At 39.2% G+C, this 14,768-nt stretch overlaps 1 protein-coding gene across 4 annotated transcripts in view; it reads left to right on the top strand.

Annotated features, from left to right (window-relative positions):
- NRIP1 (nuclear receptor interacting protein 1) overlaps positions 1 to 13,861 on the top strand; it is a 79,955-nt gene extending 66,094 nt beyond the window's left edge. For all 4 annotated transcript variants that reach the window (XM_082047857.1, XM_082047855.1, XM_082047858.1 and 1 more), the window contains one exon: positions 4,945 to 13,861. In XM_082047857.1, coding sequence (XP_081903983.1) covers positions 5,312 to 8,797 — 3,486 coding nt within the window. In that variant the 5' untranslated portion in view covers positions 4,945 to 5,311 and the 3' untranslated portion in view covers positions 8,798 to 13,861. The remainder of the gene's footprint in view (positions 1 to 4,944) is intronic.
- Positions 13,862 to 14,768: the final 907 nt, after the last annotated feature.

The following is a 14,768-nucleotide window of genomic DNA, read 5'->3' as shown; positions in this document are numbered from 1 at the left end:
AGTGAGGCCAGGACTGTGTTTCGCTTGACGAAACAACAGGGAATTCCGTGTGCTAGCACAGGATTTAGCCATGAAGCCCATGGCTGTTGCAAACCCCGCCGCTATCCGAAGCGGGTATTTTATCGGGTGAGCGATGCTGCCATGTGCTGCCCGAGTCGGGGGGACCGCGCCAGCCCGGTGGGATCACCCCTGCCTGGGATGGGGGATGCCGGCTCCCTGGCAGGGTCCCCTCCTGATTTCCTGGCAGCTGTGGGGGCTCCTGCTCCTGCTGCAACATGATTCCCCGTGTGCCCTCTCTGACCGAGCCACTCAAAAGTGACAGGCTATCCTTTCCATGTTTAAAATGTCTTGTGGAGTCAGTCGGTAAGCTGAACGAAGGAGTGAATAACATGCCAAGCTCCTGGGAAGAAGCCTATTTTTTACTTTCTCAAAGTGATATCTTATGATTGTAAGAGCAGAGCTCGGTTTTAATTTTTTTTTTTTTATAAATTTATTGTAAAAAAAGCTTGTTGATTCTCAAGTTATTTTGAATGCAACCATTGAGGAATTCACCTGGTTATTGCTGAATTTTACTCCACAATCTGATCTCTTTTGGTTTTTGTTTGTTTGTTTGTTTTTCTTCTTTTTTTTTTTCTTTTTCTAAGTTACACTTGCAAAGGGAGTTGTCAAAATTTCTTGAAGGCCCGATTCAAAACTATGAAGAGGTCTCAGCTGCTCCATTAATCTCAATAGATTTCTGACATAAAGCAAGGGTTGAGCAGGGCACTTAAATACTTGATTCTCTTAAAGCACATGGTTAAGTGCTGTGTAAGTACCTGCACATTTCTACAGCTCTGTGGATTTTGTACTGTGAGTTGTTGAATGAGGCCTGTTTCAGTGCTTACAACCTTAGCAAAAAGAGTCAACTGAAGTGCTTGTACCACCACTCTGAATACATCCTGCCTGGCTGCTAAAATCAAAGAACAAATTGAGCTAAACAACAAAATAATTCTGATACAGCTAGTCTCATTTTCCACACTCATCTTCTGTTCACTGCAAGATTCCTCTGCAATTTCCAGTGCATCTAGGAATTTTTCTGGAGACCTTAGTTTCTTTGTGCTCTGCAGCATTTCACATCAGGCAGTTGTAAGGATGGGCAATCATTTAAAATTCTGTGTTTTAGATGCCTAGTGCTATTCCTAGAGCTGTTGAGCAACACACAGCATTTAATGTATTTATCCTCAATTATCTGTCTGAAGTTTGCGTCTATTATTACTCCATCTGGGAAAACAGGGTATGTGAAAGTAAAGCCAGAAGTCAGACTGCCTGTCTGCAGCACAGCGAGTAATTAGACCCCTGGATCCCAAGCTGCCGCTGTAATCACTGTACTGCATTCCTCAAATCTGCGATAATTAAAATGACTGTCTGAGTCTTTCGTTGATGTGGTGGGCTGTAGCTTTTATATTTGGGAATATGAGAATGGGAAGTCAGTGAGCCTAGTGGGACTTTTTCTGGCTCTTCCAGTAGTTTCTAACCACTAGAACACTGAATTTATTAAATAACTAAAGATTTTAATTTCACAGAGCAGTTTGATTTCAGCTCTACAAATTCATGTTTTGACTCAACTTAAAAATGGAACATAAAATTACTTCAGGAATTTACTAGTCGTTAAAGAACTCTGAAATGCAGTTGATAAAAATGTTTTATCTGTGTATACATATGCACACATCTCAACCTCTATGAATGATTCTGATTCTATTCATGAGTTTGGATAATCTCTCTTTTAATAAGTGCTCATGTGGGTGATCTTCTAGCTATTGATGGTTTCCTAAACAAATACCTTAATGGTTTCTGTATCACTTTTTCATAAGATCTTAAGACTACAGAAAAAGACATCTTGATAATATCAAGTTTTATGAGTTATTTCCATTAGATTGTGTAGCCCTCCTACTCAAATAATACTAGTGTAGTGGTGTTAATTTGCTGTAGCTTTCTGTTCCATTTAGCTAAGGGATTTAACCAGAAATACTAGTCTGGGATATTGGAAAAATGTCTTATGGATGTCATTTTGATAGTTTAAATTGTGAACTGTTCTTGATTTCTTAATGGCAGCAGCTGAATATCTGTTGGGTTAACAAGGAGGCTGTTGTTTGTTTAGAGTCTTCAATTAGGTTTTATAGTTGATGCCTTCCTTAGTTCAAAGAATTTTTTTAAAAATCAATAACTACTCAGGAGTAAAAAGCCATTGGCTTAGATGTTGTAGTGGTTTAACCTATTAGCAGATGTGTTCTCAGATTTCTCTATCTTTTGCAACAACAATACTTTATGGTAAATAAAGAATGTTAAAGTTCATTATCATTCTTTAAAAATCTTTGGCTAAGTGTTAGCTGTAGTTTGCAAACAAAGAAAAGCTCCAACTGCAAAAGCAGAGTTAATATTTTGGACGTACGCTGTTCAGCGGACATTTCAATATTCTCTTCCCTTTCTGCCCACAGTTTCTCCTTAGGCACTTTTTAAAAGGCTGTGGGGCTGATTTCCCATGGTGTGCTTTGCTTGAGAAGTGTCTTGGCAGGTTACAGCAGTTGTGCTGTGGGTCCTGCTGCTGCTTTGGTTCTCTCTTGGTAAACATGGCTTGATGAGCTGTGGTTGGTGAGTGTTTACGGTCGTTCAGAAAATAGTCTCTGCAAAACAAGGGTTTTGTTTATTTGTTATGATACAGAAGTCTGGGAGAAGATAGGTGAAGCAACAAGAAGGGGTGCATACACAGTAGTTACGTGGTCAAGAAAGAATGTCAACTTTATAACTTTATTTTGTCACAATAGTTGAATATGATTTTTAGTTCTAGAGTTTTGTAGATATTAGAGGTTGAAGTTAGAGGTTAATGGCAATAGGCTTACTTCAGCCCTTACGGGGATATAAGAGATCTCTTGCTGTGTGGCTTCTCTTTCTTCTGTCTTATTTCTTTATGTTCTTCCCCTCCTGCCCCTTGGTTCTGGTAATTTCTGGAATAATATTTAATAGAGAGAAAAACTATTAACATTTCAATTGGTCGAGGGTAATTCTTTGATACAGTCTGTATGTTTTTAAAAGGTTGATGACTGGTTGCTTTAGTGGCCAGCTAACCATTCATTTCCAAAGCTGGTTCAGTTTCCATATGACCACACTTCAAATACTCAAAGGAAAGAATACTCAGTTCAAAACTTGCTGCAAGTGCTTAGTTATGCGATTGCCTTCAGACTCTGAAATTTACTACCTGGTTATCCATCAAAATAAGGTGTAGGTTTAGAGACTGCTTTTTTTAAAATGTCATTTCAGTTTTGACAGATGACTTCATCACATTTGTGTATTGTACAGTAGGTTATACAAGGTTTTATAACACTGTAATGCCTGTTGCAGCACTAGGTCAGAACAGGCTCTTTAAAAGGATCATTGATGTCCCATTCCTTATTGTGTTAAGTACTTTTCAGATTTCGTTCTCTTTAATGAAGGTTTGGTTTTTGGTGGGTTTTTGTTGTGAGGGGGTTTTTTTGAGGTATCTCAGTTTTTAGAGTTTCTCTTAACAACTTAACATCTAGGAGTATGGGCCCAGGGGGGATGTATAGGTAGTTAATGTTACAGCTATTTAGTTGTTCTTCTGATTCTTTACTTTTTTTCAGATCGGTTGTTTTTCTGACTTCTAGTTGCTTGTAGTTTTTGATTTAAAAAATAGACTCTGGAAATCAATAATAAAATATTCATTCACTTTAAGGAGGCAAGGATTTCATCTATGCACATCCTTTTTAAACTTGTAAATACAAGTTTAACGGGCTTTTAATCTGAAAGTGAATTGCAGTGCTGAATACGTGGAAAGACACTTGGCTTTGCTCATATTGAATATTTATGCCAGTTTAGAACAGAATGAGTGAAGAATTAGGCATGTGTGGTGTAATGATCTCAATATCAAACTGTGGTGACTGAACTGTTCATGCAGTCATTGACCAGTAATCGAGCTAAAAGTGAAGATATGTATCTAGCGTAAGCACTACTGTTGTGCTTTTTAAGCAGCTTTTTATAGCATGCTGCCTCATCAAAGAAAGTATTGAGTGGAGACATTCTACACTCTTTGAAAATAACAAGACTTCAAGGAGGACCTGGGCTGCTGTTTTGTTTTTTTACCGTTATAAGTTTAAAACTTGGAAAAAATGTAAAGGTAAAAATCCTCCAGCAAAGAGGGAGGATTTTGACATCAGGGTTTATGTTATATCAGGAACATAAGCACCTTTTTCGACATTCCTATCACATGATTCTTCTAATGACTCGTTGTAGTTGGGAGTTGTAAGAACAACAGATTTCCTCCCTGTCGTGCTATCATACTAGATTCTGCATTACTAGTTAGTCCTGGCAGCAGTGGCAACTCGGTTTCTACTTTTAGCATTATCACCTGCATGCCAAACACAAATGTACTTACTGATGCTACCTATTCTATTATTTGAAAACAGATTCAACATGAACCTAAATGTTGACTTTAGCCATGCTTTTTCCCATTAATTCTCTTTTGGAGCAATAGTCTGCATGTCCTGTGTATTTACATAATAAAAATAAAGGTTGATTCAACTGTGAAATAAAATCCAATGTAATTTTTAAAAACTAAATTGAGAGTGATTAAGATTTTCCTTTAATGTTTGCTATTCCTTCCTTTGAGCTGTAAGAGAAATTAGGTGAACACTTGTAGGAGCTATGCTTATGATAGTTAAGCTTAATTTTTTGTATAAAATTTTCTCTTAAATGTTTTCATAAAGTTCTTCAAATTAGTTGCTATGTACCTTGCCAGTTACTTGATTTTTAATTTATTCTGGAATGTGGTTATTGCTTAGATACCATGAATCTCTGTCTAAGACAGTGTTTTAAAAAAGAAAAAAAGTGATCCAATAAGATCTTACGCTAAATATTTTCTTTTTGTTTTTTGCCTTTTTGTTTTTTCCTTAGGAATTTTCTGTGCTTGATGGAGATGGAAAAAGATGAAAAACAAGCTGGCTTCCTGGAGAAAGAAGGTGGCAATTATTTAATGGAACTTTATTACTGCGGAACCATGTTTTGAATGCTTCTTCTAGACATCTTGACAAATATCCTAGATATCAGCAGTTTGATATGCTTGGAAACCTGGCTCATCAGGCAGTATACACTGGAAGAAGCCTGCTTGGAATATGACTTTTTGTGTTGTTTCTGAAAGTCTGTGAGAAAGCACTATAGGCATCTACCTGTTGTTTTTTAAGTCTGCATCTCAATTAAGCTACAGCAAAACTAGTCTTTGAAGTGAATAGAACCAGAGCCCTTTTGGAAACTTTTATTGAACATGACTCATGGAGAAGAGCTTGGCTCTGAGATGCACCAGGATTCTGTTGTTCTAACTTACCTAGAGGGATTACTAATGCATCAAGCAGCAGGAGGCTCAGGTACTGCGGTTGACAAAAAGTCTACTGGGCATAGTGGGGAGGATCAAAGCTTGAAGATTTCTGGAAATATATTTCCAAGCTGTCAAAGTAATGGTCCAGTTCTTAACACAAATACATATCGGGGATCTGGCATGCTGCACCTCAAAAAAGCAAGACTCTTGCAGTCTTCTGAAGATTGGAATGCAGCAAAGAGAAGGCGGTTGTCTGATTCCATTGTGGATTTAGATGGAAAAAAGGAAGCTTTGTTAGCTGGCATGGTTGAAAATGTGCCTAAAGGCAAACAGGATAGCACATTACTTGCCTCTTTGCTTCAGTCCTTCAGCTCCAGGCTGCAGAGTGTTGCTTTGTCACAGCAGATTAGGCAAAGCCTTAAGGAGCAAGGGTATTCCCTTAGCCATGATTCTTTACAAGTGGAGAAAGATTTAAGGTGCTATGGTGTTGCATCCAGTCACCTCAAGACTCTACTGAAGAAGAGCAAAGCAAAAGATCAGAAGCTGGACAACAGCCTGCCTGATATAACAAAGAACCTGCCCAAGGAGAGGTTTATAGAATCTCCTCATGCGGCGCAGAGCGGACCTAAAGTGATAAATGAGCCACTGTCGTGTGCTGCAAGATTACAAGCTGTTGCAAGCATGGTCGAGAAACGATCTAGTCCCGCTGCTTCACCAAAGCCCAGCGTAGCGTGCAGCCAGCTAGCTTTACTCCTTTCAAGTGAAGCTCACTTGCAGCAGTACTCCAGGGAACATGCTTTAAAAGCACAAAACGCGAATCAAATAGCAAGTGAGAGGCTTGCAGCTATGGCCAGATTACAAGAAAGCGCTCAGAAAGATATTGGCCAGTTTGGTTTAGCGAAAGGAATGACAAGCCATCTCAATGGTCAGACAGGATCCTCAACCAAAACAGTATCTAGCAAAAGCAATGTGGCACCATTTCAAAGTTCAGTGGGAGTCATGCATTCGCCTCCCAAAACTGTGGGATACAAAAGTACTTTGGAAAGGAGTAACCTGAAAACCTCTCCCAGCAACAGTTTGCTCTTGCATCTACTGAAAAGCCAGAATACAACCAAACATGTAAAAGGGCACGAACAGAGTGAGAGAGCCAGCATTTTTGAAGACAGCAGCACGCCAACGACCATTGATGAGTATTCCGACAACAATCCTAGTTTTACAGAAGATGACAGCAGTGATGACGAAAGCTCCCATTCTAACTGTCTTCCTATAGATCTATCCTTTAAACAGAGGACAGATAAACCAGATGCAGGTCCGCCTGCATCGCTGGATAACCTGACTCAGTCCTTGCTTCATAGCTGGGATCCAAAAGTTTCCTCTCCAGAGATCAAGGAAGAAAAAGACACTCCGAAAGCTTCTAAGCTGAATCCCCATCAGAAAGTAACGCTACTTCAGCTGTTACTTGGGCATAAGAGTGAAGAAAAGGTAGACAAGAATAATGACCCTCAGGGACCACACAGTGCAGCTGATGTGGCTAAATTCACTGTACAGTCTGGTAAAAGGACTCCTGTTACTGACAGCCCCAGTGCAAATCGAATGACTCCGTTAAGCACTCCACCTTTGCTGGCTGCTACAAAAGCAGACTCTCCTATAAATCTCTCGCACCAGTCTTTAGCCATCAAGCGTAGCTCACCACCGTATGCCTGCAGCATCCAGCCGGAGAGGCTGGTGAATCCCGCATCTAAACATTTGATAGACCTTTCCAAAAGCAAAGAAATTCAAGGAGCCAAGCTGAGCAGGAACAGTAGCCCCCAGGACTCTTCGGCATTCAGTGCCAGCAAGCTGCTGCAGAACCTCGCTCAGTGCGGCATGCAGACTTCCATGTCAAGTGAAGAACAAAGAGGTACCAAACAGCTGCTAGCAGGGAACACGGATAAACCCGTTGGCTTGATTGATAGATTGAACAGCCCTCTGCTTGCGAATAAATTGAGTACGCATGAAGAAAATAACAAAATATTCAGTTGTCAGCCTGCACCTGCTGAACAAGGACTTCCAGGTTCGGAAATAGAAAATCTCCTTGAAAGGCGCACTGTCCTTCAGCTGCTTCTGGGAACTCCCAATAAAGGTAAAAGTGAAAAGAAAGAGAGGGTGCTTTTAAGAGATGAAAGTTCTCAAGAACAGACAGATAAGGCTTTGAATGAGCAAATATTGACGGTGAAAATAAAAACTGAACCATCTGAAGAATCAAATGTTCCTTATAATTCAAATGCACAACAAGTAAGAGAGTGCAAGGGTAACAAATTTGAAGGGTTTGTTCATTCACTGCAGAGGAACACAGCTGCTTCTCCAGCATCCGAGGAGTTAAAATCTGAGCCTCATTCACCCCAAGATTTCTCTTTTTCCAAAAACGGCCTGCTAAGTAGGTTGCTGAGACAGAGTCAAGACAGTTACCCTGCAGATGAGCTGGACAGAAGTCACCGAAACAATGAGCTGACACACCTAGAATCAAAGAATCTTTGCACGGTACCAAAGAAGAGGAAGCTTCATGCTGAGCCTTTGGAAAGTCCATTAAAAAAGATGAAAGTCAATGTGTCTGCTGCAAACAATCACGCTTCTCCTACTGAGGCACTGTATGGGCCTTTACTTAACCAGCAAGAACTGAAATTCAGCAGAAGTGATGCTGAATTTAAATATGCTGTAAGTCATGGTTCAAATAATGAAAGCGAAAACAGGAGTTGGTCTAGAGATGGTAAAGGCTTTAATGTGTTGAAACAGCTGCTTCTCTCAGAAAACTGTGAGAGAGATCTGTCACAACATAGGAATAACATACTAACAGAGGGCAGGAAAAAAGGAAACAAAACCAGTGCAACAATTATTAAACCTGAATTCAGCATTTCTTCGGTGGGTACATTAATGGGAAGCCCCGTGCAACAGAACAGTTGTGTAGATCATAGAACATTTCAGTATCCTGTAGCAGTAAAAAGTCCTGCCAGTTCCCCCTTCCCTGAGTACAGGGAGTTGGGGAACACAATATCTAGAGTCGAGTCCGACCAGTATGGCATGTGTCCCAGTGAAAAAGGGCCCATCAGATGGGTGATCACAGGTATGGACAAGAATGATTATGAAAAAGACTCCCCGAGACTGACCAAAACCAATCCAATATTATACTACATGTTACAGAAAGGCGGCAACTCTGTCAGTAGCCACGAAGCACATGACAAAGAAATCTGGAATGAACCTTCATTTGCTGATAGATCAACTCAAATTACAGTCAAAGAGGAGTTGACATCTGATGCAGAGCTTAAAACTCCTTTCAGTAACTTAAGAAGTCCTTACAACAGCCATATGGGGAGTAAGACCTCCCATCAACATGGTGTGAATGGACAAGTGCATGGACTTCTGGAAAAAGTGCTAACAATCAAAAAAGAGCCAGAATAAACTGCAGCCTCCTCAATGAGTTTACAATCAGTGGTTTTGAATCTTTGTTTAAAAAAAAAAAAAAGAAAAAAAGAAAAAGAAAAAATAAAAATGAGTATGAACTTGACTGCTGTATAAATTGAGCATGATTTTAGAAAAGCATGGTCTAATTGAAACGTTTTCATTTGATAAACTTTTTATTTTTCTGGTGATGTTATTTAAAATACATGTAGATAAAATTTGCTTTACAATAGATTGTCACAAGGAAACTAGAAAGGTTGTAATTTGTACAAGACATTTCTGTATGCATCAGATTAAGTTACGAGTACTCTTTGATCAGAGTCTTATTTGGATCTGCAAGTTTTTGGTATAACATAAAGTGTAAGCGTACAGCCGAGGTGGTGGTAATGCTGCGTTTCCCTCCCTCCCTGTAAAATAATCCTTATTTTTTGGAAGTCTGAACATATAGACAGTATGCTTTTTTTTTTTTTAATGTTTTGTGAAATTTTAAGAATAACTTTTAAGAAGTGGAGCAGTCCGTCCAAGCTCATGATATTGGAAAACCTGTGTCAGTGTTAATAATTGAAATGCACTGAAATGTATTTTTTAGTGCTTCCAAAATTTTTATTGTTATTTTTAAATCTTGTTGGTGGTTCTGCCAGAATAGTGGTGTAAAAATCTATTTTTCTTCCTTGCCCTGCTCTTGACAGATGCCTTTCTCAGAATCCGTAGCCATAGTGAAGAGTTACTAGTTACAGTTAAGGGTTTTTTCTAGGCTTTTATACAAGAGGCAGATTTTTCATAGGCCATGCATGTACTGCATGAGTCCTTTTGTCAGTGCATTCCTGCCACTTCCCTGCTTCAAAGTGGAAAGCCAAAATGCCTCTTGGAGTGGTCTGATTAAGAAAACTTAGTACATATATTTGGTGAAGAAAAAGGTGGAAAGTTTGTGAAGTGGATGAGAATTGTCTGTTTAGCACCATCCTGCTTCCCTTGCAGAAGAGTTCTAGCCATGCTAAAGCAGCACATCAGGCTTCCACTCAAAGATGGAATAGGATTCTAATGAAAAATGTGTTGGCCTCTTCCTATAACCAGGGAAAAGAATCCATATTCTGCCAATATTTATTACTCTCTGAACAGCTGATGCATGGTTTAATGCACTACCCTTTCACTGCAGAAAACCTGGTTTTAGAATAATTTTTTAGGTTGCACTGAGGATAAAATTGTGGTTTTGTCATGTTCTGTAATGGATGGTGGGACAGGCCTGAGAAATCCTCCTCTGCCCTTTTCCTCAATCCCCACCTGTGCTGTGATTTGTAACATCTGGCAATATCAGCCTGAGATGGGAGTAGCTGAAAATTGCGGTCAAAGCTGAGACACCTTAAAGAATTGCTGCCTGGGGAAGAGCTGTGTGGCTCTGCTTTCCTGTTAGCACTGTCTGTGTTAACTCCATTTGCAGCCTTTGTGTCTCAGGGGGGAAGAGGAGGACAGAATCCAGTTTCTCTAAATTATGTGCACTGTTGGCAACCACAAGTTTTGCTGAACTTTTTATTCCTGTGAAACAAATGTTCTCTGTAGCTTCCAATTTCACTGATAATCCCCTATGCTATCAGCAAACAGCGAAGTATTTGACTTGCACAGGTAATGAAAGCTACATTTTAATATTGACCGTTTTCACCATTGAGAGCCGATGACATGACGCAACTGCTGTTTCTGTCCATCTCATGTTCGCGTAGGACAGATGAGTGATGGGGCATTTTGCTCTTTTCCTTTCTGGTTTGGTTTCAGAGAACCTTTTCCCTGACTGCTGGCTTGCTGAGACAGAGTGAGCTGTTGTCCCCCTCTCGTTCTCTGTCCCCTGCCTGGGATCAGGTTCCCTTCTTTCCAGTGCAGTCCCTACTGAGAGGCACGTCTCCTGTCTGCCAGCTGGAAAATACACCACTATTCTGTTTTGCCCCCGTGGGGGATACCTTCTTTTAGGGAACACAAATATTTGGCAGTATCCGATATAAAACATTCCCCCTGGTTTATATGAGAAATAACAGAGCGATTTAAAGATATATTTTTATGTTATTTGGGTGAAGCGTAATATATTAATGGGCTGTACAAAGAAGATTTATATTTTAAAACCTTCATGCAAATCTAATATCATTTTAAATGTCATTGTCTGAAGTATAATATAAAAATAAAATTTTGTTTGTCTTTAATATTGTATTTGTAAGTGGCCCAATGACAATTCAGGTGTCTCATAGAATAATCATTAACCAAGATAAAGTATATTTTGGATTGACAGTGGAACTGAATTGTTTTTATATGAGTCAACCCAGCAGAAATATTAAAAAGATGGTATTTGTTCCATCCATTAGATGTCTCTTAAAGTCTTAATTGATTATTTTTCTTGAAACAACATGTATATAGCTAGGAAATATATACAATATAGAATAATAGATGGTCCCCGGAGTAAATACAGGACTATAATTTACTTGAATGGCTTCTCAGAAAAATGCAGCTTGAACGGATGTGAAATAATCCGGTTGGAAAAACTTCACCAAAACAAAGCTGAGATGAAAAGTAGGGAGGGGAGTCACAAAAAGTAACATTGGAGTCTAGGAGTGTGCTTACCTATGTATTTATTCTATGGTAGTCTATTGTTATGATACATACTTTTGAACATTTAGTTTTTCAAGTTTTATAAAACATTTAAGTTAAAATGTTAACAGCTTGACCAGTTAATGATTTAGCTTTCGTTTTAGGTCATGTTGATGAAAGGGTATTACCATTCTCACAGGCGTCAGTAAACTCTAATACACAAGAATTTAAGTTTAGGACATGCTATTCATGGAAGAATCTTCCCTCTTGTAGCCGTTGCAATCTTGACCAGCAGGCAAAGACAAGAATAAGGCCGTTGAGAGAGGGTAGGGCATGCCAACTGGTTGTTCATCAGTTGGCTGCCAAGAGGACAAGTTTCCTATATGAAATTCTCCAGTATTGCTGATGTTACCCCACCCTAGGGAAGAGAGGTTTCCTTCAACATCTGCCCTGTCTGCAGGTACAGCCTTTAAACCTGAGGACCAAAGGCTTTTTAATAATTTTTTTATCTTGTAGCATGGGTGAATAAAAAGGAGTCACCATTGTTTTCCTTGGGGACTTTTCCATCGGAAAAGAAGGGTGCAGGAGCTGGGTTTGCTGCACCAGCAGAAGGGCAGGTAGGGCTGGCCAGGTTTTCCCCAGCAGCTCAAAGATCCTTGATTTCCACCAGTCCCTGCAGAAGAATGACAAACCAAGGTCATCTGTTGAGTAACACTTGGTATTCTCAGCAACTCCTGTCTCCTTGGTGCAGTAGATGTTTGCTAGTAGGATATGTGTTTTGGCTGTCCCGAGCATGCTTCCTTAGTCTGTGGGAGTGGAAGCTTCAAAGATAGCTCTGCCAACTGAGGAGGCTGAAGTTTCAGCTGGGCCTTTAGACCTGAAGGAAAATGAGGCCTCATTCAGATATGGGCAGCAGTAGCAGTGTAGGCCAAGAGGTGCAGGATTGATAGGTGCTGTTGCATGATCTCACCATCAAAGGAGCGCAGGGAGGGAGGAGGGGAGAACATCACCCAGCTATAGCTGCCTCCACCTCATGCAGCAGCCAAGAAGTGAGCTAGGGATGTGTCTATACCATGCTCAAAGTTGTAATTGCAACCTCTTGAGAATTACACCTGGATTAACTTCAACCTCACTTAGAGCAGTTGCAGCAGCAGGGTTGCCAAGTGCCCGGTGCCTTGCTTGAGGCTCATGCCGCTTCACCCGCAGGGGTGGTGTAGCGCCCGAGCTAGCTAGATTTGGGGATTGACTTGTGATTGCCACACAGATATGCCTTCTCTTTCCAGAGGAAAGTGAGCAGGACTGAGATAACCAGATTTCTAGTGTCTTCTCTGCCAAAGTTTGAGGAAATGATGGGGGGTAACATAGGACCGCAGAATCAAAGGTGTTTTGCTGGAGGGCTTCTCCATTGATGCCACGTAACCAGGTGGCTCAGTTTGAGAAGTTTATAGATGTTACAAGATCAAAAGGGAATTCAGCCATAACTTTCACTTTTCTTAGTCATTTACTCTTAGTAACGTTTTTAAATTTTTAATTTACAAATGTTTTTAAAAGAAATAAATGAACGGTTTAAATTTTCCCTGTTAAATGTTGGTGAAAGTATGACAGCTCTCATTGACGTCAGTGACATGATATTACCAGTTTGTTCTCTGCCACATCTTACAGAGGAGTAAACTGGTAAGTATATATTATATATATTTATATATAATGTAAATATATTGACTTGTTACACCTATAATATGTTGAAATCGGTTTTTAAAAGGTGATGTAAATAGTGGTTTCCTTAATGAAAAATACATATTTTGTATTGTTCTAATGCAAAGGAAAAAAACCTTTTAACCTTTTTTTGTTATGTATATTCAATGTATAAGTGTAAATATGATCACATAGGTTTAAAATCTTTGCATGTATGTATACAGTTGCAAGTCTGGAAGAATGTATAGAAAAATACTTTTATTTAAAGTTGTGATTACCTGCTGCATGTAAAGTGCATGGGGGACCCTGTGCATCTGTGTGTTGGCAAAAAATGTCTTAACAAGTCAGGTCAGTTCAAAACACAACAGTATTCCACTTCTGGACATGACTTCTGCTGTGGTATTTTAGCTTTGTGAAAGAATGTGCTTCAAATCAAAAGGGTCTGGAAAAAAAAAATGCAAAACTGCTTTTAAAACATGAAGTACTCGTACAACTATAATCAGTCATGTAAGTTCAGGACTCCATTTTGCGTAATTGAAATAATGTACCAGGACTATTCCATCCCTGTAAAACAAAGGAATCTTGATTTTCTTTGCCATGCATAAGAATTTGGGATTTTTCCACAGCCAATTTTATTGTGGTGTGTCTTCAGTAATTTATCTAACTGGTCTCATTTTTTTAATTAGAAATTAATTTCCTCATGTGATGTCACAAAACTGTACATACTGCAGTGTGAAGTTTTTTTAAATCTTTCAGTGTTTACTTCCTGCAGAAGATTTGAATAAATGAGAAAAATGCATTGTCTTGATGGTTTTTAAATCTGCTTTATTTCATGTGTACTTTCCATTATTGGAGTGTCAGTGGGCTCTTTGCATCAGTGCTATTAATATAAATATCTGACAAAAATATCTCAAGGAACTTAGGGACACATAGTCTTCAACAAGGCTACTGACTGGAAATGGGGAGTCAAGGAGCTGGAAATGAAATTTTTTTAATCAGATTAGCAGCTTTACTTTACAGAGCACTATATTATGTTTTATTCAAATACCTTTCTGTTTACTAACTTGAAAGCAGTGACCATAAGCTGGAAACCTTTTAAGTGGGAATTTTCATCAGAAAATCATTCTAAACTGATTATTTCCACCTGTGCAAAGTGGAAAGGTGTGTTTTCCCACTAAAATGTGCTTTCGTCCCTATCACAAAGATGAGGTTTTAGTTGTATTCAATTTAATTTCTTAGACAAACTTGTAGAACAGTGAGCGCTATTTGTCTGTGAAGACTATACAAAGATTTAACAGTACATTTGCATCATATTTTGCAGCTTGTAAGTTAACTTATCACATCAGTGCAAACAGTGGATTGCAACTGTGCAAATGTTAATTAGTGCAAAGTTAACTTTAAAAACAATAATTCCAATTCCATAGATCTCAGCTAGGGCTTCAGGAAGTATTATGGTGTACATTGGGATTGTTTGGTGTCCAAAATGGAATAGGATACTGGGTATCTTTGAATATGTTGTCTTAAGGTATGTATATAATGTCACCAGTGATACTCAGCTGTACTTCGGAGGGAAAAAAGACCCTTGACCCAGCTTTTGCATAGGCTCTTCTCTCTCAAAGTAGGCTTGCCCTTAATTTAGAGGATGGATGGCTAAGCCAAAATGCAGCCCCATGAAAAAGCAATATACCTAAGAGGCAAATCTAGTCTCCTA

This window comes from Streptopelia decaocto (assembly GCF_964273445.1).
Source record: "Streptopelia decaocto genome assembly, chromosome: 1".
Classification (NCBI taxonomy): Eukaryota; Metazoa; Chordata; class Aves; order Columbiformes; family Columbidae; genus Streptopelia; species Streptopelia decaocto.
The sequence above is the reverse complement of the archived record's forward strand: the minus strand, read 5'-3'. Positions and strand labels throughout refer to the sequence as shown.